The sequence below is a fragment of the Triturus cristatus genome, chromosome 11 (assembly GCF_964204655.1).
Source record: "Triturus cristatus chromosome 11, aTriCri1.1, whole genome shotgun sequence".
In the NCBI taxonomy this organism is placed as follows: Eukaryota; Metazoa; Chordata; class Amphibia; order Caudata; family Salamandridae; genus Triturus; species Triturus cristatus.
Window position 1 is genome coordinate 1,134,333,577 of NC_140594.1, and position 22,420 is coordinate 1,134,355,996.

Here is a 22,420-nt window from a genome sequence, read left to right on the forward strand (position 1 = left end):
TCCATTCCCTTATGATTCATGAATTATTTTGTACTGTCTGTCAGGAACCAACCGATCATACACAATGATAATTTTCACACATGAGAATCAGTGTGCCATAATGCATCAAAGTGTAGGCACGCTTTGCAGTTAAGATACATGAAGTGTACTATAAGGTGTAACCTCTGGTCCCACTCTTGATACTAATGTAACAGTTGCTTCCTAGTGCCAATAAAAAATACACAAAAATTAAAAAGGTAAAGTGGTTACTAAGAGGTTCTAACTTTGATTTGGAGGTAAACAAATTACCAATCAGCCAACAACCCCAAATTAAATACTAAAAAACACAATGAAAAAAAAAAAGACAAACACAACAACCTGTAAATTTTTATTTTAAAAAATCTCTTAAAACGGATTGAGATCCAACTTTTTTTCTTCAAAAAATACCAAAAGTTACATTGTAAAGATTCCTCTTTTTAAATACAAACGTTCATCTTGCGATGCAGTGCATCAATTGTTTGGCATCAACCTCCATGAAAGAAATGACCAGAACTGGCCACCTATTTCAAACGCAGTGTACAGAGCAGCCAATGCAACATTCCTTAACGCACAACACAACTACTGAGTCAGGCGATGGGGGGTGTATTAAATGGATTCCTCGCTTATTTTGTATCGGTCAATGCGCTAAAACACAGGTGACCTGTGAAACAAATGCAATACAAACTAAAAACCAGGACATCACATCTTTTCATCAACAGCTGTACATTGCTTTTCAGGGAAACAACATGTCGGACAAATGTGCTCTACAAACAGCCTTCCAGACCACAAAAATAACCCTTTTAGACCTTTGCAGGGAATCACTTAAGCAACAGCCAAAATGCTAGACAATAGGGATGATCCCTTAGTAAGTGATAAAGAAATTAATTAATATGTACAATTTATGTTAATTTTTAAGCAGTCCTAGGTGCATGTGAGAGTTCTTTCATAAGGCATGATTCCAAAATATAGTATGGTTTTCCACACGTTTATACCAACCTAAAGTGGTTTATTGCTGAAAAAAGGCTTGTATTAAACAAAATGTAAATTTGTAGTAAATGTTTTACTAAAATCCAGCGCTTCTATTCAACTATCCAATATCTGGACACACCAGTTGTAAGGCTCTCCATTTAATAAAAACACTGGGACATTTTGGAAATTACACATTTTCATCCACCTAAAACAATATTTTTTACTTTGTCACGGAACTCAAAATACCAGCCACTTTCAATGGCTAACTCTGCCTAACCTGTCTGAGGAAGCACACAACAAAATCATTACAAACTTGCACCATTTGTAACTGATACTGTTGCTTACACATAATCATAGTGTCTATACTGAAGTGCACATAGCTTTTACAGCACAAAGAGTGGAAGGAAGCCGGTCACCTCCCCACTCCTGAGCTGGTTTTTAAACCACTCTTACCCTACTAGAGAAGAACCATGCTGTTACAGAGATGTTAACCAATGCCTTAAACATGCACAACTACCAAAACCAACCACATAAATAGAAACCAGCAAACATGTTGGCACTGGAGGTACACAGGCTGGCATTGCTCCGTGGCTATGTCTGACCTAACATTTTTGACCAATTACACACACGTTTGTGACTTGTTTGTATTTCACAGAAACATATAGCAGTGGAAAAGAAGGTTAACTAAGGCAAATGTAAATCCTCTCAACCATTCAGTCTGCTAGTACCGGTTAATACTTTTACTGAGCAACAGAAAGACCTGCAGGGCACAGCACAGAAGTATTGGATTATAATCTGTTTTGTAAAGAAAAACATTAGAGTTGAAGGACGCATCTTTAAAATGCAGAACACATCTCAAATCGGAGGAGATAAACTTGAGGCATGTTTAGGTTGGCATCGGTGGCACTACTGCAATCAGACACCCCCCAGAACGTGAAATGGTCGGAAACCTCCATCTTCGCCCATGTGAAATTCAAACAATCCACGTCTTTCGTAGGAATAGACAGCTCCTTCAAATCGGAAAAATAGATCGCTTCCTTGTCTTGATTCCATGCTGTGTCACGGTTCACACCTGCTGGCATAACAGGTGACTTCCTACCCACAAAATCAGAACTCCAAAAAGAAGAGGGGGGAAATGCATTACATTTTGTATTCCCTTTTTAATAAGGAAAGAGGATGGGGTCAGCTATCCTGAAAATATAAAAATGAGGAATCTTTCTGGCAGACACAGCTGTTTCTCTGCATGACATTATGGTGCGCTTTTAATAAAAATGTAATTTTCTGAACAAATTGCACTGATGCTACATGATTTATTTTTGCAGCGTACCCCCCCCCCCCCCCAACTCCACCCCCATCCTCCCAATATTCCCTTTCAAGGTGGCTCTCAATATTTTCAACAATCCAAGAGTAAAAACAATTAGAAAAAAAATGTTCCGTGTGCACCTTTACAGAAAATTGCTTGTGCGGGGCTCGTGTTTAGGTTAGCCCGCCGTATCCTCTGGGTGTGGCGCTCTGGTCAACAATTCAAAAAACAAAGATTGGTAAAGTCTGTATGATCCCAATCTTCTGGCATCCTCAGCTCCTTCTCAGGACCCCCCCAAAAAAGAAAAAAAGGCAAAAAATGATGCTATCCCACAGTGACAAATCTGGTTCCTTTGCTTGGACTCAAGGTAATTCTTTGCTCTTTCAGGATTCGGAACCGTTCGTTCAACGTTATTCCAGTCTAAAAAACAAAAACATTTATTTATAATAATACAAAGAATTTCCATCAAGTAAAGAGAATATTTTAAAGGACTCGTCACTTCTCAGAAAAACAATAAACAGCACTATATACAGTGTAGAAAGCAGGCAAAGCGAAATCCATCCTGGCCAAGATGTTAAACTCCAAGAGTAAAGGCAGCAGAGGTAACCAGTATAGAACAGACAGTAGAACTCAGTCAAAGGTTTGCAAATAATCATTCACATTCATTACTCTTAAAAGACATCCCGAGAGGAGTGGACACTACCAACGCCCCTGTATAAGCGGTACCCCAGAGCTATGCTAAACACATTAGAGCACATTCGTGACCTAAGGAAATCTCCCTCAAATATCAAATATTCCGGATAGAGATATAGCAAATGAAATGTCATTCAATTCAGAAAACACAACAAATACAGAGTTTTGTTAGCTGCTGCCAGGGTTCAAGAAGTAGTTTGACAAAACAGGCAATGGTAACAGTGGAAATTGGTAAATGTGATTAAAGAAATATCCAGTGTGGCATTTAGGTGCTAGAACGCCAAACGTTGTGAGGCACCCTACAAGAAATGAACTGTGGTAAACACGCCAACAAGAAACAAAGTAAAAAAACAAATGGAAAGAAGGGGACGACAAATGCACGGTTTCATTAATAATTACAGACGGCAGCCAGGTCACTTGTAGGAATATTTGTATCACTACATTACCTTTGCAAGTGTAGAGTTACAATTGCCTTGGAAATACAACAGCACAAGGATTTGAATAGTGCAGGTTGCCCCAGAGAAGTGAGTAGTCGTTAACGACTGACCAGATATTAACCAAGTATAGATATGGTTTGTCCATCATGAAACAAAGCCCGTTACAGGCACAAGGACTGGGTAAAGAGTAACTAGGGGAAGAGGAAGCACAAACACTTTTAAACTGAATGAAGCATCTCTTGCATGCTCGAGGGGTACAGTCCGAACAAACGAGCGTGAATAATCATAAAAAACGATGTGTGGTGTTCAAGAAGCATAGGAGAAAGTGGAATAAGCTTGTGCTCAGACTGGTCTTGCAGCTACACAGTCACGCCCTGTGGTGCTCTGTGGTTCAGGGGCTGCAACCGATGTCCTGGTTGAACCAGCTGCACCAACAACACACCTGCAGGAGAATCCAGCAGCAACAAACCAAACTGTAGAAGAGAGCTTGTTTGTACTTCCAAGGATACACCCTCTGAGGATGCAGATTGTGCGCTGGTTGAGCTCAGGATGAGGTCCTCCAGCCACTGTGAGGACAGCACATCTTTAGTGTTTTGCAAATGCTGTGGTCTTAAAATTACTTGTAATCTTATTGGGTACTTGAATTACACAAATCAAAAAAGTGCTCATGACAATCCATCAGATTAGTGAACTACTACCCAAATGAAGAAAACTGCTCAAGTGCTTACCAAGCCAGGTATTGCAGCATTTGCCCTGGTAAAATATCACACGGGCCATCCAAAACGAGTGAAAATGAGTGAAATTAACTTGTGTCATTCACTCTCCTAACAAATCACCAAACCAGTAACTCTAGACATAAGCAATGAATCAATAGTATACGACTCAGTTAATGCTTAAAGAATTCCAAAAAAGACTTCACAGTGGGCAAAGTAGTGTCACTTGGGGACTTCTGCATTTCACTGGGAGTATGGCCGACGCAATGTCATCTGTGCTATATTCTGGCCAGAACCAAAGTGAGTGGTTACAATGGGGTGCACAGATTTGCTCCTTTAGTTTTACATTTAGAGCCTACTCAAACATTCCCAAGAATGGAAGAGTCAAAATAGGTCTCAAGTAGGAGAATTTGTTTCTGTCCAGGATAAGTCATTTCCAGTTGAGGCAAGGTAACTGCTATATGGTGGCCAGATAAGCAGATACAGCAACTATGCCATACTACCCTTGGTAAGCATGTAGGTGATCCCAGAGCATGGGTGGAAAAGAGTGGGAACAAACTTGCCTGACAAAGAACTGAAGCCGTAAACCCTGCTCAAGCCATATTGCCAGAAATACTCTACTTCTGGCAGTGACAGAGGTACACATAATGACTCTAAAATTCCCCAATATCCACGAATCATCATTTTTCTAGCGATGACACCATGCACATAACAAATAATAACCAACAAAATGCTTACTGACCAAGTCAGAGCGAATCATTTGAGTAGGTATTGTTAGCTTCCTGGAGCTGAGTGTAACCAGGTCTTTTGCTGTAACAGCAGCATGAAGCCCACTATTGCTTTAAGAAAAGCAAATTTAAAAATAATGGAAGTATAAAATATTTACCTGTTTGCCTATGCTGTTGATGTCAAACTGTAATGCTACTCCTTTGGGAGGTTTCTGTTGCGATGGGTCCTTTATTAAAAACGGAGGCAGAATAGGACGGGATAATCGCGGTGCTGAGTTACTGTAACAGAGTAAAACACACATATTAAACAAAGAAGAATTTGCTTTTTTCTTGAAACATTTATTTAAGTTTATTGGAAACAATATCTTAATTGTCACATTTATATAGCACAATGAAATATTAAACAATACAATTATAAAGATCATAAAAGCCAATTTAAAACTTTAATATACAGATATATCCCCTGTATCCTGTTCAGGGCCAAAACATAACCATTTAAGAGAGAAGCTACCTTTCACTTCAGTATCTAAAAAGGCTGCCTTCTTCAATTCAATAGTCTTAGACCGGAGCAAAAAGACACCGATCACCTGAATATTAAATTCATACCTTGAGCCAGCTAATTCCTGATAATTCCTCAACCTTATTCTCAAAACGTTCACCACGAAGCTACGCAGTGCAAACCTTCTCATTGAAGGAGCTAAGGAAAGAGTTTGTGACTTTTTGGTTGCTTGAACATTGGCTACAACCTCCATGTCTTTTTTTGTTGTTGCAGTTTTATACAGAACAACTCTGCCCAAGTGCATCAGAGCACTTTACATGAGCACCAGTTGCATAACAGACAGACACATACATTTTTAGGGACGTAGAGTTTAAGTGATTTGCCCAGAATCACCGGATGTTTGAGTCTTCCGCCAGACTTGAACCTTGGTCCCCAGCTTCAAAGATGACGGCTCTAGCCGTTACGCCATATACTCTTCCCTCATGCTTTGACAATCGCATACAAGTGATGGCACTAAGTGATGAAATGTTTCCACAAATCTAGGTTTAGACCAAAAGGTGCACTGGTAAGGCCAAACTGGAGCACAGTGAATTGGAAACCGCAGATAATGCCTGTGGGTTTGCAGACAGGAATAGGGAAATATGTGTCCTGCAGGTCCAATTCTAACATACGGTCTCCAGGGTGGACAAAACCTGGGCCAGTGTGAGCACCTTGAATTTGTCCTTTCGCAAAAAGGCATTGAGAGGGCAAAGATTTAAAATAAGACGAAGGTCTCCATCTTTCTTTGGCACAAGGAAGTTGTAAGAGCAACACAAAGTTCCTACTTCCAAGGTCTGAAACCTCTATGGCTCCTCTGGCATTCCACCATCAACCACGCTGATTAGGATGGCAGGTAAGGTGGTACATAAAGCAATGGGAAGGCGTAGCCCAGCTTGACAAGTTGGAGGACCCAGGCATCCTAAGCATTTTGCCATTGTTTGAGGAAATGCCAGATCATGCCTCCTACAGGGTGGGTGTGTTAGTCAAAAAGGGCACACTAAAGTGGATTTGCAGTTGTGGTTGCTAGAGGAGAGGGGGACTAAGCTGCACATTGTTCGTGACACCCTGAATGCAGTCTCTGGGTGCCGTGGCCTTGCCACAAAATGACTAAGAAGTTTGTTGTGCCGGCGGCGTGATTTGATGTTCGCTGTAGGGGGGACTGCATACAATATCCAAATAGGGGGCAAAACTGCTGAGGAAACTGTCTGGTAGGCGCAGATATCCCCATGGAATACGCTGTGACAAATCTCCTTAAAATGCTCCAGGGCACAGTTCGCTCTTTTACCAAAAAAGGGAGTGTCCTCAAATGGAAGGTCCATTAAAAATGCCTGGACATCCCCGGGGAAGCCTGTAGACCTCATCGAGGGCATGGCTCCAAACCACCACACTTGTGCCCATTGACAGGCCCAAGCAGTGAGTTGAATCGAGGCATTACATTTCAAAAAATGTTGCTGCATCCCGGCTAAGGAAGCCCAGATAGGTCCTCTGAAACTGACAGAAAGTTCTGACCAACTGTGTGCATGACTGTAATAGCCCAGGAGGCAGGTAGCATTCATTGAGCTTACGACTGGTCGATAAAAAGATCTTCTTGCTAAAAGTTTCCATGCCTTTAAATTTGCAGACAGGAAGAGTTGTGGAAAGGTGCACGGTTTTCACTGTGCTAGTGGATGCCTGAACCACCAGACGAGTTACATGCCTGTTGACCAGGGCCCCATAGAATGGCTCCGCTCAAGTGTCCATAGGATGTCCTTTAAGGCCTCACTGAATGGCAAAAGAGGTTCAGCTGGTGTCTGGCTAGGCTGAAAATCCTCCATTAGTACTTTAGTTTTGATCTCAATTGTAGGGAGTTGCAGGTCTAGGACCTGCAGCAGCGCGCCCCCCTCACCATAGCTGAGGGACTCTCCTCTGTGGCATGACATGAGGACATGACAAGATCAGTGCCTGGGATGGTATTTACACTACTTGTATCCTGTAATTCCGAATACCATTTGTCCAAATTATATTGTGGGCCGAATCAGTCGACCCTCATTGCAGTAGCTATTGTCTGAATCTGATCCAAAGAGCTGATGTAAAGTGTGAGCTCTGCCATGTCACGGGAAACTTTACCAAGTCAAAAGGATTGGTTATTGGCTGCGAACCAGTGGGTTCGGAGCGTGCCCTCTGTGAGAGTAGAGAAAAAGTTGGCTCCCATTCATAGACCACTGGACCTAATGGAACCTCTTTCAGCGCCGTAAGCACCACCAACAATGTAAATGGAACAGACATAGGGAGTGGTACCTGAACCAAAGTCAGCATCGAAGCCAGTGCGGAAAGCAAAAAAGTTCAAGAGGCACATGTGGATTTGGGAGTCTCCTTGGAAGACCACCCAAAGGTGCAGGGTCCACCCTTCGTCCACAGGTCCGGGATACAAACTGAGACCAACACTGGAGCGCCGAGAGAAAGGATATTTATTACAATCTCATGAGATGGAGAGAGCGCATCGGCAACAGACACCCGCAGCTTGTCTGAGGAGGCAATCTGCGAAGCACTTTGGTTCCACGTCTTATATACCCTTCATCCCCACCCCGTGTGTACAGTAAAGAAAGAACACCATGATTATGCAAAGGGGGGATGTGTACAGTAAACGATGAATACCATAATTATACAAAGGGAGATGCGTACAGTAAAACAATGAACACCATAATCATACAAGCAGGGGTCAATCTGATAAGCTAGCAGATGGTCACTGTTGGGTCCCTGCAGGGCATAGGTGAAACCCATAATTACAAAACAAGCAGAGGTCAATCTGATAAGCTAGCAGATGGTAGCTGTCAAGCCCTGCAGGGCAAAGGGCAGGATGAGGACAGTAAGTACAGGCGAACAGTCCTGTTCAACTGGGGTTCGCAAGAGTTCAGTCAGATTGTGGTAAACAAGGGCACGGACAGTCCTGCTCGACTGGTTTAGCCTGAGTTCAGGCAGGTGGCGGTAGGTCAGGTCATAATCAGGGCAGTGCAAAGGTGAATCAAGAAGGGAAGCCACAGAGCATTTGTGATCAGGAGAAGGTCAGTGATGAAGGGTGGGTGAAGCGCATAATGGCGGAGCGAATGTTAAGATAAGACATACTTTTCCACAGAGTACAAAATGGCTGAGTGAGTGTCAAGATAAAAAGGAATATGCTACTTACCAGTATGCATCTGTTCTTGGCATGTAGAGATGCAGATCTACACACTTTTGCATAGATCGCCATCTGGTGTTGGGCCCGGACGTTTGCAGTCTGTTTTTCCTCTTGGAAAGTCTTTGGAAGTCACGAGGTCGGCGACTCCTCCCTTGGTTCGTATTGCGCATGTGCTTCGGCTCCATCCTCAGATTGTTTTTCGCCAGCAGGGAAATATGGAGCGTAGTAATAACAGTGAAGAAACCCATGTGTGTGCTATCTAAATAAGATAGACTGGAACAGATACAGGCAGCCGGGTGGGCGTGTGTAGATCTGCAGCTCAACATGCCAAGAACAGATGCATACTGGTAAGTAGCATATTCCGTTCGAGGCATATGAGCTGCAGATTACACACTTTTGCATAGACTATATAGCAGTTCCCCACCTTAGCGGCGACCACCGGTATCTGTTGCAGTGGTTTGAAATAGTGTTTTTAGTACATGTGATTAGAGAGGACCAGCTTTCAAGCACACCATTATTGCAAAATGTATATAGCAGTCCATCTGAGTATGCAAATCATGTGAAAAAAGTCTCTAGAAGATTCGCAATATCCAATTGAAGTCACTGGACAGGATGCAGTAGTAGAATGAGTTTTTCAAAATACTCCTCTTTATTAATTGAAGACAATATCCAAGAAATGTGGTACAGCCGTCCAATATCGAATGCAGCCAACACGTGTTTCGTCTGTACTAAATTGGTACAATTACTTTTTCAAGGCTGTTGACAAGGAATATACACATGTAAATAATAAAAAACAAATTGCAAGAACATCTAGAGAGACGGAAGACAGAAATATCACTTGATGGTAACATCACCACAGTGCCCAGTAGAAAAAGACTGCAAAAAGTAGAGATAAAGGCTTCTCTATCGGGTGATAAAGATTATTACCAGTGATAAAAGAATAGTGTGAAGCAGAGTCCCGAAAGCCCGATCAAAAAGAGAGACACCAAAGTGACCTGGTACAAGTAAAATATCAATTTTGTGAAAGGAAGGAAATCAGACAAGATAAATGCAAGCCTGAAAAATTGATATATAAAAAGAAGAAGAATTAGAATATAGACCTAGCCGCAACGTCCAGTAGAAACAGTCTGAATAATTACAACAGAGAAATCAGCCTACTGCTACCGACTAGGAAACGTATAGTGAAAAAAGAACCAAAAAAGGTAAAGTGAACGCCCAATGTGTAAAAAGGGACCCACCTCAGAATCCGTTAGTTAGGTCCACCTTTCCAATACGTCAATGTAAGTGGGGTGTCAAATCACATTAACATCTCCGTGGTGATAGCGAGAAAGCAATATGCAAAAACTCTAGTGAAAAAGTACAGTAAAAATAACTATACGGTTGAAATGGGGAGTATAGATAAACAATGTGCTGTAACAGACATAATTCCAAGTCAGGTGAACGCCGCACGATAATATCATTGCCTAAAGCGCTTCGGGCTATAGAAAATGGGTATAATGGAATCGCACCTTGAGAAAGTAAATAATGAAAGTCGTAAGTGTTATAAATTACAATGGGGGAAAGAATAAAAAGCAGACTAATTGCAACCCCCACACTAAGACGGTGTCATTGCCTAAAGCGCATCGTGCTATGAAAATTGGGTATAGTGGTATCGCACCTTGAAAAAGTAAATAATGAAAATCATATAAGTTGTAGTGGGGGAAAGCATAGAAAGCAGACTAATTACACCCCCCACATTGAGCCAGTATAGACTGAAATGCAGTAACGTAGAAACACAATCATGTGTATAGTGATAATGGACACTCACCAAACCAATAATTGAGTCGATAAGAGTATGTAAAGTCCAATCCGAACTGATGAGCACACCGCAATAAAGTGTGAAACGTAAAGAGACCTAAATATAAAGATAATATACATCTGAGTAAAGAAACACTACTAATAGCGATGATTCCTACAAGGACAAATTGCGTTATAAGACACGTACTAATAGTCAATTAGTAACAAGGTAAGTATAATACCAATATCACCTGACTCCATAACAAGCGCTAAAAAGTCAAAACACAAGTAATCCTAAACTCCAAACCGCACAAGGACATAAGCAACCCCTATGTGCAAAAAGTATTCTTACCGGATGAAAGTAGTCCGTCAAAAAACCATGCGTCTGGTAACGCGAGGACAAAGTCACAAATGAAATGCGCGGCCACCATCTTGAAATAAGATAACTGACAAAAGGTGCCGCCCAATAACAACGTCACAAAATGGTAGTGCAACATAGAGAAAGGACTATATATTTCGGAACCTCCAGCGCCATCACAGAAGGGTCAATGAATTGTCACTGAAACTTAAATCACGCTTGAAAATACAATGACCCCATGCGCTCAAACAATACATAAAGTGCAAATTTAAAAATGACGCGCTGAAAAAGGAATGCCAAAAATAAAGCGCTCCTGTGATAATTCAACCAATGTACTGTGAAAGCAACACCGCGCCCTAAAATAGTTATAGATAAAAAAGTGTAATGCAAAACAGCGCATAGTAAAGAAAAGTGAAAAGCACAATCAACTTGAATGCGAGTAAAAGTTGTGTTATATATATACACAACATGATACAGAGTATTGAATATGGTATGGGATAAGAGGAAAATTGAAAGAGAGCAAAAAAAGAAAAACAAAAAGTGTTTTTAGTACAGCCTGGCACACACTAGCTTGTTGCTTGGTTTGCACATCTACACAGTAATGTTTAGTGAAAGTGTGCGGTGTTGACCATGTAGCTGCCTTGCAGATATCTAATGGGATGTTCCCTAAAAAAGCCATAGAAGCCCCTATCTTTCTTGTAGAGTGGGCTTTAGGAGGAATAGATAGCGTGCGTTTTGCTTTGTGGTAGCAAATCTGTATGCATTTTACAATCCACCTAGCTATCCCTGATTTAGAGATGGGGTTGCCTTTATGAGGTGGAGAGAAAGAGACAAACAGTTGCCTTGTCTTCCTGAAAGGTTGTGTTCTCTGGATATAGTAAAGCAAGGCCCTTTTAACATCCAGTGTGTGTAGAGCCCTTTCTGCAACAGTTTGAGGTTGCGAGAAAAAAAAACGGTAATCCTACCGATTGGTTTAGATGAAAGGGTGAGATGACTTTGGGTAGGAATTTTGGGTTGGTACATAGGACAACCTTGTTCGGGTGCATTTGGAGAAAAGGTTCTTGTATAGTAAGTGCTTGTATCTCACTGACCCTTCTAAGGGAGGTGATGGCTACAAGGAAAGCTGTTTTCCATGTGAGGAATTGCAGTTCGCATTTATGCAAGGGTTCAAAAGGTGGTCCCATTAGCCTTGTGAGCACTATATTTAAGTTCCACACAGGTCAGGGTGAGGGTGGCACTCTGGGGGGAATTATTAGTTTTAGGCGTTCCATGAAGGCTTTAATGGCAGGCACCCTGAAAAGTGATAGGTGCTGTCTGTTTTGTAAGTAAGCGGCAATTGCTGCGAGGTGTAGCTGAATGGATGTATATGCTAGGTTACATCTTTGTAGGTGTAGTAAGTAGCATATGATATGCTGTATGGATGCGTCTAGAGGGTTGATTGTGTTATGGCAATAAACAACAAATCTTTTCCACTTGGCAGCGTAGCAGGCTCTAGAGGTAGGACGCCTAGCTTCTCTGATAACATTCATACAGTCGGGGGGAAGGTTAAGGTATCCGAATTCTAGGATTTCAGGAGTCAGATCGCAAGGTTGAGCTGAGCTGGGTCCGGGTGTTTGATCTCTCCATGGTTCTGGGTTAGGAGGCATGGTGAGAGGTGTAATTTTTGGTGTGGCACTACTGAGAGTTCCAGCAGCGTGGTGTACCATGGTTGTCTGGCCCATGTTGGAGCTACTAGAATGAGTGTGAGGGAGTGCTGTTGTAGCTTTCGCACTACTAATGGAATTAGTGGGAGTGGTGGAAAGGCGTATGCAAATTTGCCTGACCAGTTCATCCATATCGCATTGCCTTTGGACAATGGGTGTGGGTATCTGGCGGCGAAGCTTGGGCATTTTTTGTTTTCGTGGGTGGCGAATAGGTCTATCTGTGGATGCCCCCACATCTGAAAGAACGGGTGAAGAACCTGCGGATGAAGTTCCCACTCGTGGATCTGCTGAGTCTGTCTGCTGAGCAGATCTGCCATGGTGTTCTGGACTCCTGGGACATGCTGGGCTAGGAGAAAGATTTTGTGTGGAATTGCCCATCTCCATATGCTCTGCTAGTTGAGAGAGCTGTGGAGAGTGTGTGCCGCCTTGTTTTTGGATGTAGTACATGGCGGTCATGTTGTCTGTGCGGATAAGGACTGCCTTGCCTAAAATCTGTGTGTTAAAGGATTTTAGGGCCAGAAAGATTGCCAGTAACTCCAAATGATTGATGTGGAGTAACTTTTGTTGCGGCGTCCATGTGCCCTGCACTGTGAGGTGTAGTAGATGAGCTCCCCAGCTGGAGAGCGATGCGTCTGTTGTCAGGATTATTTGTGGAACCGGGTCCAGGAACTGTCGACCTCTGGAAAGATTTGTGGTGTTCCACCATTGCAGAGAGCGATGAGTGCGACCGTCTACCAACACCAGATCTGTCAGTTGCCCCTGGGCCTGGTTCCATTGGCGCGCTAAGCACTCTTGGAGTGAACGCATCTGGAGTCTTGCATGAGGCACTATAAAAATGCAAGAGGCCATCATCCCTATCAGTTGCATAAACACTCTTGCTGGGAGGGAGTGTTGAAGTATGAATTTTTGGCGCAAAGCCTGAATGCTTGCGATCCTTGCCGGATTGGGGTAGGCAATGGCTTTTGAGGTGTCTATGGTGGCACCGAGGTATTGCTTTATGTGGGATGGTGTTAGCTGGGACTTTTGGCGGTTCACCGTGAAGCCTAGTTGGTGAAGTAGCTGGATTGTAGTGGCGGTGTGGTGTACATATTGGTTGTAGGACGCGGCTTTTATCAGCCAGTCGTCCAAATACGGGAAGACGTGAATGTGCTGTCTTCTGAGGTGTGCCGCCACTACCGCTAGGCACTTGGTAAATACCCGTGGTGCTGTTTTGACCCCGAATGGGAGCACCTTGAACTGGTAGTGTTGCCCATCCACTACGAATCTGAGGTACTTTCTGTGGGCATGGTGTAACGGAATGTGAAAGTACGCGTCTTTCAAATCCAGTGTGGTGAGAAAGTCATTCTGGGAGAGGAGCGGAAGTACCTGCTGGAGTGTTACCATGTGAAAATGGTCCGAATGTATGTATGTGTTTAGAGGCAGGAGATCTAAGATAGGTCGTAGAGTCTCGTCTCTTTTTGGTATCAGAAAATATAGGGAGTAGACCCCTACATTTTGCTGATCGTTGGGGACCTGTTCTATTGCGTGTTTTTGTAGGAGGAAGATCACCTCCTGTCTTAGTAACGTGGAATGTTCTTGTGACATTGGGCGTTGCCTGGGTGGAATGTTGGGGGGGGGGGGGGGTGTAGATGTGAGTTCCAGGCAGTACCCTGAACGAATAATTTGGGTCACCCACTTGTCTGATGTGATGGACTCCCAGACGTGAAGGAAATGTTGTAGTCTGACCCCGACCGGAGTGGGATGGTCTGGGGGGAGCAGGGGAAAGTCATTGGGTAGGCGGTGTGGCAGAGCGGGCGGTATTTGTTTTGCCTCTGCCTTTATTGTTATTGCCTCTATAGCCGCCTCTTTGATAACCTTTTGTGAAGGTGGACTGAGGAGGGGATTTGTAGGACGTGGAGGCGCTATCTGAGGAGTAGCCTCTGCCCGTGCCCCGAAAGGAAGAGCGGCGAAAGGAGCGTCTAGGAGGGTGTGACTGTAGGGCTCCCATAGATTTCGCCGTATCTGTCTTTTTTCATCTTTGAGGGCCTCATCTATCTTTGGACCAAATAAATGTTCCTGATCGAACGGATGGTTTAATATGGAGGCTTGTACCTCGGGTTTAAAGCCTGAAACTCTCAACCAAGCGTGTCTACGGAGTAGGACACTGGTGTTAATGGCCCTGGAAGCTGTGTCTGCTGCGTCTAAGGCACAGCGTATAGAGGTATTAGTTATGGTCTTACCCTCTTGGATTAATTCATTGGCCCTATTTTTATATTTTTCTGGGAGATGGTGCATGATGGTTTCTAGTTCATCATAATGCGCTCTGTCATATCTGGCCAATAGCGCTTGAGTGTTGGCGATACGCCATATATTAGCTGCCTGTGACGCAGTGCTTCGCCTGACGCCTGGGAATTTGATCTTTTCCTTGCGGTGGATACCACTAGGGAATCCAGTGGCGCTGGCCCTTTGATGTAGGCAGGATCTGTAGGGGCAGCTTTATACTTTTTTTCTATGCGTGGGTTTAGGACCCTAGCCCTGACTGGGTCTTTAAAAACCTCTGGCGCATGTTTTATTACCCCTTTGAGCATAGGTAGTATAGCAGTAGACCTATGTGCAGTATCAAAGGTGTCTAGGAGGAAATCTTCCTCTACTGGGTCAGTGTGTAGCTCTACCCCGTGATAATGTGCCGCCCTCTGAAGTAGGTGGTGAAAACCTAGTGAGTCTTCTGGTGGCGATGGCCTGGATGGATAGAGGTCATCTTGTAGGACATCTGGATTATTATAATCATCCCAGGGGTCTGGGGATCCTGTAGGGGTGGGGTCTTGTGGCACATCTGCTGGGTCGTAGTATGGGTCCCCCTGATCATCATGGTCTGGAGACAGGGGGTCGGAGAGCGATGAGGCAGGGGTGGAGGGGGTGGGGGTGGAGGTGGAGGAGGCGGGGAAGGCACTCTGAAAGGGGAGGTAGCACAGTCCTTCCTCTTTGGAGGTGGAGGTGGAGCTGGTTTGTCCAAATGTCTCTTTTTAGAAGACAGTGCCAAATGTCCAGTTTTTGGATCCTTGGTAAGTGTCTTTTGCAAAGGATCCGGTGTAAAAAGTTCTTGCGACACTGGTTGTTCGGTCGGCGCCGACGTTTTCGGGGCCGACGGCTTCTTAGTTTGGTCTGTGCCGTGCTTTTTGGGAACCTTACATTTTTTGTTCGGTGCCGATACAGGCTTCGGCGCGGGAGTGTCGGTGCAGAGGGCCTTATGATGTTTGGTTGGCACCGAGAGGCTGGGTTTCGACACCGAGGGCTTTGGTGTGGAGCTCGGTGTCGAGGTAGAGGCCGATCTTTTCTTCGGTGCCGAAGGGTGTTTTTCAGCACCGTTGGCAGGCTGGCTCTAGCCCAAGCCGCCGGAAGGCTTACTTGGCTTCGTCACCGGGCCCGAAGGTGGGGTGTTCGAAGCAGCGTCTTTGGTCTTGCCTAGGCCCGAAGGCGAAGGCGTGACCGAAGCCTTTTTAGGTGTCGGCGCGGGTGTGGGAGGGGGTATTTTACTCGCGACCCTCTGCGCCGGGGTGATGTCCTCCACATCAGAGTCGTCAGCTTCGGAAGCACTGACGAGGTCCTCTTCGGTGTGCCGGTGTCCCGGAGCTTCGACATCGTCCCCAAGATGTCGACTGGAACGGAGGTCGAGGAGTGCGCCATTTTTCGTCTGGCCCTTCGATCTCGAATAGTCTTTTTGGATCTAAAAGACTTGCAGGAGGGACAGTCTCGAGCCTCGTGTTCAGGGGAGAGGCAGAGGTTGCACACCTCATGAAGATCGGTGTGGGGGAGTTTGAACCCACATCGAGGGCACTTCTTGAATGGAGTTCCTTCCATCAGCCGGGACCGGAGCCCGGATAGGCACGAAGGCCGCCGTCGATGACTGGAATCGAAGGTGCGTCGAAGAAGAAGGTGATTGAGGAGATCAGTATCTAAACAATACCGCGGAGAGCGAGGATTCCGCTTCGATCGGCGAACTGGAACGTTCGGAACCGGAGCGCGAAGTATTACATCAGAGCCAGATGGCGGAAAAAACAATCTGAGGATGGAGCCGAAGCCCATGCGCAATACGAACCAAGGGAGGAGTCACCGACCTCGTGACTGCCAAAGACTTTCCAAGAGGAAAAACAAACTGCAAACATCCGGGCCCAACACCAGATGGCGATCTATGCAAAAGTGTGTAATCTGCAGCTCATATGCCTCGAACATACATTTTCCACACACAGATGGCGAACCCTCTAGCGGTACCTTGACTGGAGGCCTCCGAGGATCCTTTGAGCCAGAAGGTGCACCAGATGGAGCAATAAGCATGACAAATATGCCCAGCTAAGTCCTAAAGACCTCTCTAATTGCTGCAACACTGCTGATGTACCAGGGAATTTGGGTTGCTTCCGGCTCAAACTCTGAATCAGCTCTGTAGGAGTTCGGGAGCGAGACTGAGATACACACTGATGCCCTTGTGCACTCTCATGAGATCAAGAGTGGCGGGAAGGGGCAGATTGCTTCTTCGATTACTTTTTTGATGGCAGGAGTACTATTTTTGAGTTTCCAGATTTATTTGGACATCTTGGGGAATATTCACAAGGTGTGGAATCTGTGGATACAAGTGTCCATCAGAAAGATAAATAATCAAAATCAGCACACTACGCTTAAATTTGTGTAGTGTGATAAAATCTCAGAAAAACAGGCCACAAATAGTTTTCCACTAAGTGATTGTATGAAGAATTGTAGTGGTAATAACGAATGATTTTACAAGTTAGTTCGCCTTTACTATTGTAATAAATTGAAATTTTAACTAAGCTAATAGTGAAGAGAAGAACAAGTTACTTACCTTCGGTAACGCTTTTTCTGGTGGATTTCAAAATGTTCTTCTGATGGATACATCTGCCAGTGGATTCCTCACCTTGTGAAAAGATTCCCACAGCAGTCCCACTCCCGGAGGAGGGTGTCCACCCTTCTTACCAGAAAGTTCTGAAGGACGGAACGAGCAAAGTGTCCGTCCCTCCTCACCTCGGAATCCAAGCAGTAATGCTTCGTGAAAGTGTGGAGGGAGGCCCAAGTTGCCGCCCTACAAATGTCCTCCACAGGAACACCTCTAGACAAAGCAGAAGTGGAAGACTTAGCTCTAGTAGAATGAGCCCTTAAACCCTCTGGAGGTTCCTTACCAGCCAAAGAGTAGCATATGTTGATGCACAAGACAATCCATCTGGAAAGGGTGCGCTTGTGCACCGCTCTGCCTTTCCTGCAGCCAACAAAGCCCACGAAGAGCTGGTCATCAACTCGAAAGTCTTTTGTCCTGTCAAGGTAGAAGCTCAACGCCCTCTTAGGGTCCAAGCGGTGAAGTCTCTCCTTCTCCTTGGAAGGGTGAGGGGGGGAGGATAGAAGGTAGGGAGGGTAATGGACTGCCCCAAATGGAAGGGAGTTACCACTTTAGGCAGAAAAGCAGCCCTTTCAGCATGAATGGTCAAGAACGGGGGTTTTGAACTCAGGGCTTGAAGCTCACTTACCCTCCTTGCCGAGGTAATTGCAATAAGAAAAACCGTCTTTAAAGACAACAGTCTCAAGGAACACTTGTGTAACCCATCGGATAAGTTAAGACAAGATTTAAGTCCCATTGAGGCACAATAAAAGGAGTAGGAGGAAACGTATTTGTAAGGCCCTTTAGAAATCGTAAAACAATAGGCGATTTGAACAATGATGGTTGATCCGGCAAACAAAGGAATGCCGACAAGGCTGAAAGATATCCCTTTACAGTGGCAACAGCAAAACCTTGCTGAGCAAGAGAAAGGGCAAACTGAAGAATGTCAGACAAACGAGCCCTCAAAGGATCAATTGACTTCTCCCCACACCAGAGCACAAATTTAAACCACCTATAGGAATAGATAGATTTGGTGGAATGACGTCTGGCAGACAAAATTACATCTACCACATCTAGCGGGAGAGAAAAAGAATTCAGGTTGCCCTGTTCAATCTCCAGGCATGAAGGTATAAGCTTTGGAGGTGGGGGGTGTAGAACCTGCCCCTCCGACTGCGAGAGGAGGTCTGCCCTCAGAGGGAGACAGAGCGGAGGGCACGAGGAGAGGTGGAGAAGATCTGTATACCACACCCTTCTTGGCCAATCCGGAGCGATCAATATGACTTGGGCCCGGTCTTGGCGAATCTTCCTTAGAACCCGAGGAATCAAGGGTATGGGAGGTAACTCGTAAAGGAGAAGTGAGTCCCATCTCAACTGAAACGCGTCCCCCAACGCTACCTGCATCGGATACTGCGGAATGACAGGCAGTGAGCGTTCTCGTGAGTGGCAAACAGGTCCACCCGAGGTGTTCCCCCACATCCGGAAGACCTGACGAACCACCCCCGGATGAAGCCTCCACTCGTGGTCGGCGAACTGCCGACTGAGACTGTCAGAACTCCGGCCAGATGATTTGCCATCAGACAAATCTGATGATCCTGAGCCCAGGACCAGAGACGCAGAGCCTCTCTGCAGAGACAAAGACCTCACTCCTCCCCGCTTGTTGACATACCACATCGCGATAGTGTTGTCCGTCAGGACTTGAACCGACTGACCGCGAAGGGAAGGAAGGGAGAAAGGCCTTGAGCGCCAAACGTATCGCCCGCAATTCCAGAAGGTTGATGTGAAGCAACCTTTCCTCTGGAGACCAAAGACCCTTGATTTCCAGAACCCCCGATGAGCACCCCACCCTAAAGTGGATGCTTCCGTTATTACTGTGGCCACCGATCGATGTAGATGGAAGGGCTTTCCTTGAGACAGATTGCCCCCCACACTCCACCAAGACAGGACCGCTGCAGCTACTCTGGAGATCCTCACAGACTCCCCGAGATCTCCTTTGAGCGTATACCACTGCCTGCGGAGGCACCACTGGAGGGCCCTCATGTGCCAGCGTGCCAAAATGCAGGAAGCAAACAGACTGAGCAGGCGAAGGACCTTCAGGACTGGAACGACCGCCCCATTGTAAAACAAATGAATCATTTCCTGAATGTCGAGAATCCTTTGTGGAGGTGGGAATGCTCAACACACAGTTGTGTCCAGTACTGCCCCTATGAACAGGTTGCGCTGAGAGGGCACCAGGTGAGATTTGGGTACGTTTATCGAAAAACCCAATTTGTACAACAGCGGAGTTGTAACCTGCAGATGATGAAGCACCTTCTCTGGCGACTCCGCTTTGATCAGCCAGTCGTCCAGATAGGGGATGACTGAAATCCCCGACCTTCTGAGATGGGCTGCCACCACTGCCATCACCTTGGTGAAGACTCGAGGTGCAGTAGTAAGACCAAATGGAAGGACCGCAAACTGATAATGTTGCGACCCTACCGTAAACCGGAGATACTTCCTGTGCGACTTTAGGATGGGGATGTGGAAATACGCATCCTGCAAGTCGATCAACACCATCCAGTCCTCCTGATTCAGCGCCTGAAGAACCTGCGCAAGGGTGAGCATCTTGAACTTCTCTTGCTTCAGATAAAGATTCAAGATCCAGAGGTCCAATATCGGACGCAATCTGCCGTCCTTTTTCGGAATCAGGAAATACCTGGAGTAGCATCCCTGACCCCTCTCCTGCTCTGGAACCACCTCCGTTATGTTAATTTATTTTTATAATGCGCACAGCTACCCAAAAAGGGTTTCCCGGCGCACCTTTTCTTAGTAACGTCAGGACTTCCTCCTGCAGGAGAAGACGGTGGTCCTCCGAGCAAGCACCTTGACAAGGAGGGTAATTTTGAGGAAATTCCCGAAAGGAAAGGGCGTACCCATTTTCCACAAGATCTGGAACCCAAAGGTCTGTAGTAACCAATTCCCAATCTTGTAGAAAATGAGTAAGCCGGTCCCCCACAGGACCAACATGATCCAGAATGGTGGATCTAGGGCTGCTTTGCGGTGGTGGGAGGGGCTGAGGAGGAGGAGGAAGAGGAGGAGAGCGGACGACCTCGAGAGCAACCCCGAGTCTGCCTCTGTAGCTCTTATACAGAGTGCCTTGTTGCTGGGGCTGCCTGTAAGAACGAAAGGTTGACCTTCCGAAGCCCCTGTACCTCTTGAACGAACCCCTTGACAGATTGAAGGCCCAAAGATTTAGCCGTGGCCTTACTCGCTTTAAATCGTTCAAGCGCAGCATCCACTTTCTTGCCAAAGAGTCCGGAGTCATCAAAAGGCAAGTCCAATAGCGTTGACTGAACATCAGGGGAGAATTCCGAAGATTTAAGCCACGCACTCCTGGTGGCAACAGAAGACCCCATGACTCTAGCAGCCGAGTCAGCTGTGTCCAAGCCGCTTTGGATCACCAGACATGCCGCCGCTTGGGTATCCGAAAGGACCTCATTGAAACCTATCCTATCCTCTTCAGACAGCTTAGGGGCCAGCTGCTTTGCTGAGTCCATAAGTGCATGTATATACCGGCCCAAAAGACAGGTGGCATTCGTCGACTTAAGGGCCATGCTGGCAGAAGAGAAGACCTTCTTGGCCGACTGATCCAGTTTTTTCGGCTCCCTGTCACTCGGGACTTGGGGAAAAGAACCCAATCTCTTCGAACAAGCAGCCTGAACCACCAGACTCTCCGGAGATGGGTGAGATGTTAAAAAGTCTGGGTCCCCCGGAGCTGCCCTATATCTCCTGGCAATAACTTTAGAGTCTGCCGGAGCAGAAAAGGGCTTACGCCACACCTCCATTACTGGCTCTACAATGGCATCATCAAAAGGGAGTAAAGGCTCCGAAACAGCAGATGGAGAATGCAGAACTTCTGTTAAGATGTTGGGCTTGAACTCTGCAGAAGGCAATTGCAGATCTAAAAGTTCAGCTGCCTTCTTTATAACGGCATGGTATGGAGCCACATCCTTGGAAGGAAGGTCAGAAGGAGGAGTAATCTCCCCTTCAGGTGATAAGTCCAGGCCGCTAGCCTCTTTCAACTCCTCAAAAACATCGTCCGATTCCATGAGCTCCCCTTCCTCTACTAACTCCAACAAGTATCTTTCCTCATCGAGCACCCTTTGGGCCTACCTCCTAGACCTGATCCTCACAACTGGAGTCAGCGGCGCCGTGACCGAATCCGACGGCGCCGGAGCAGAGCGCGGATCCAATGGACCAGCAGGCGTCGAACGATGTAGAGTCGGCGCCGGTGAAGAAGGGAGCGGCGTCGATGTCCTCGGCGCCGGTAGATGCCAAGACGGCGTCGCCGTAAAAAACTGTATGAAGGGAGCCTGAGGACAGGCTTGGGGGAACTCCCAAACTGAAGGCCATAGGACCCGAAGGGGCACCAGAGGGGTACATGGCTCTGGAGAAAACTCCGTACATCGCATTAAGATAATGCGTAGGGTCCTGATCTGGTCATGGAAACGCAGGATATTGTTCAGGCATCACTGGACTCGGGCCAACCGGCGCAGACGGTAGATTCAGCGGAGCCGAAGGCTCTCCCGGAGCTGGAAGCTCCTCAACCAGAACCGGGGCCGAAGCAAGAGAGAGCCAGCGTTGGAGATGGAGCCAGCGTTGGAGATGGAGCCGGGCCCAGAGCCGGAGAATGTTCCGGTGAAGCCACAGGTGACGACAGGCCAATAAGTGAATCCGGAACGGGCGAGGGAGACACAAAGTCCTTACGGCGTTGGGAGGGCGACGTCTATCTCGGAGCCGCATCCCTATCCGAGTGACGTTGAGATGAATGCCTCCGCTTCTTCTTGTGCTTCCGAGATTTAGAAGCATGCCCCGAAGTCGACTTTGACGCTGACCTAGACTTCCTCCGGCCTCTTTTTTTCTTTCTTCATCTTGGCAATGAAGAGCTTCGCTTCCCTTTCCTTAAGAGCCTTGGAGCTCATCTTGCGGCAGCAAGAGCATCCTTCCACATCATGGTCCGATGACAGGCACCACGCGCAGTCATGCGGATCCGGTATCGACATGTGTTTCCCACATTCTCGACAAGGCTTGAATCCAGACTTCTTAGTCGACATTTTCGCTGAAGAAGACAAAGAGAAAACAGCAGAAAACAAAGTAACAAGAAAAGCTACAGAAAGATTCCCGAAATCCGTTGGC

The 22,420-nt window shown here is 46.0% G+C and overlaps 1 protein-coding gene across 2 annotated transcripts in view; it reads right to left on the minus strand.

The window, feature by feature from the left end:
* Positions 1–354: 354 nt before the first annotated feature.
* Positions 355–22,420, minus strand: part of LOC146786200 (UAP56-interacting factor-like) — a 178,978-nt gene continuing 156,912 nt past the window's right edge. For both annotated transcript variants that reach the window (XM_085635775.1, XM_085635774.1), the window contains 2 exons: positions 5,020–5,140; positions 355–2,710 (listed from right to left, as the gene is read on the minus strand). In XM_085635775.1, the coding sequence (XP_085491901.1) occupies positions 2,615–2,710; positions 5,020–5,140 (217 nt within the window). In that variant the 3' untranslated portion in view covers positions 355–2,614. The remainder of the gene's footprint in view (positions 2,711–5,019; positions 5,141–22,420) is intronic.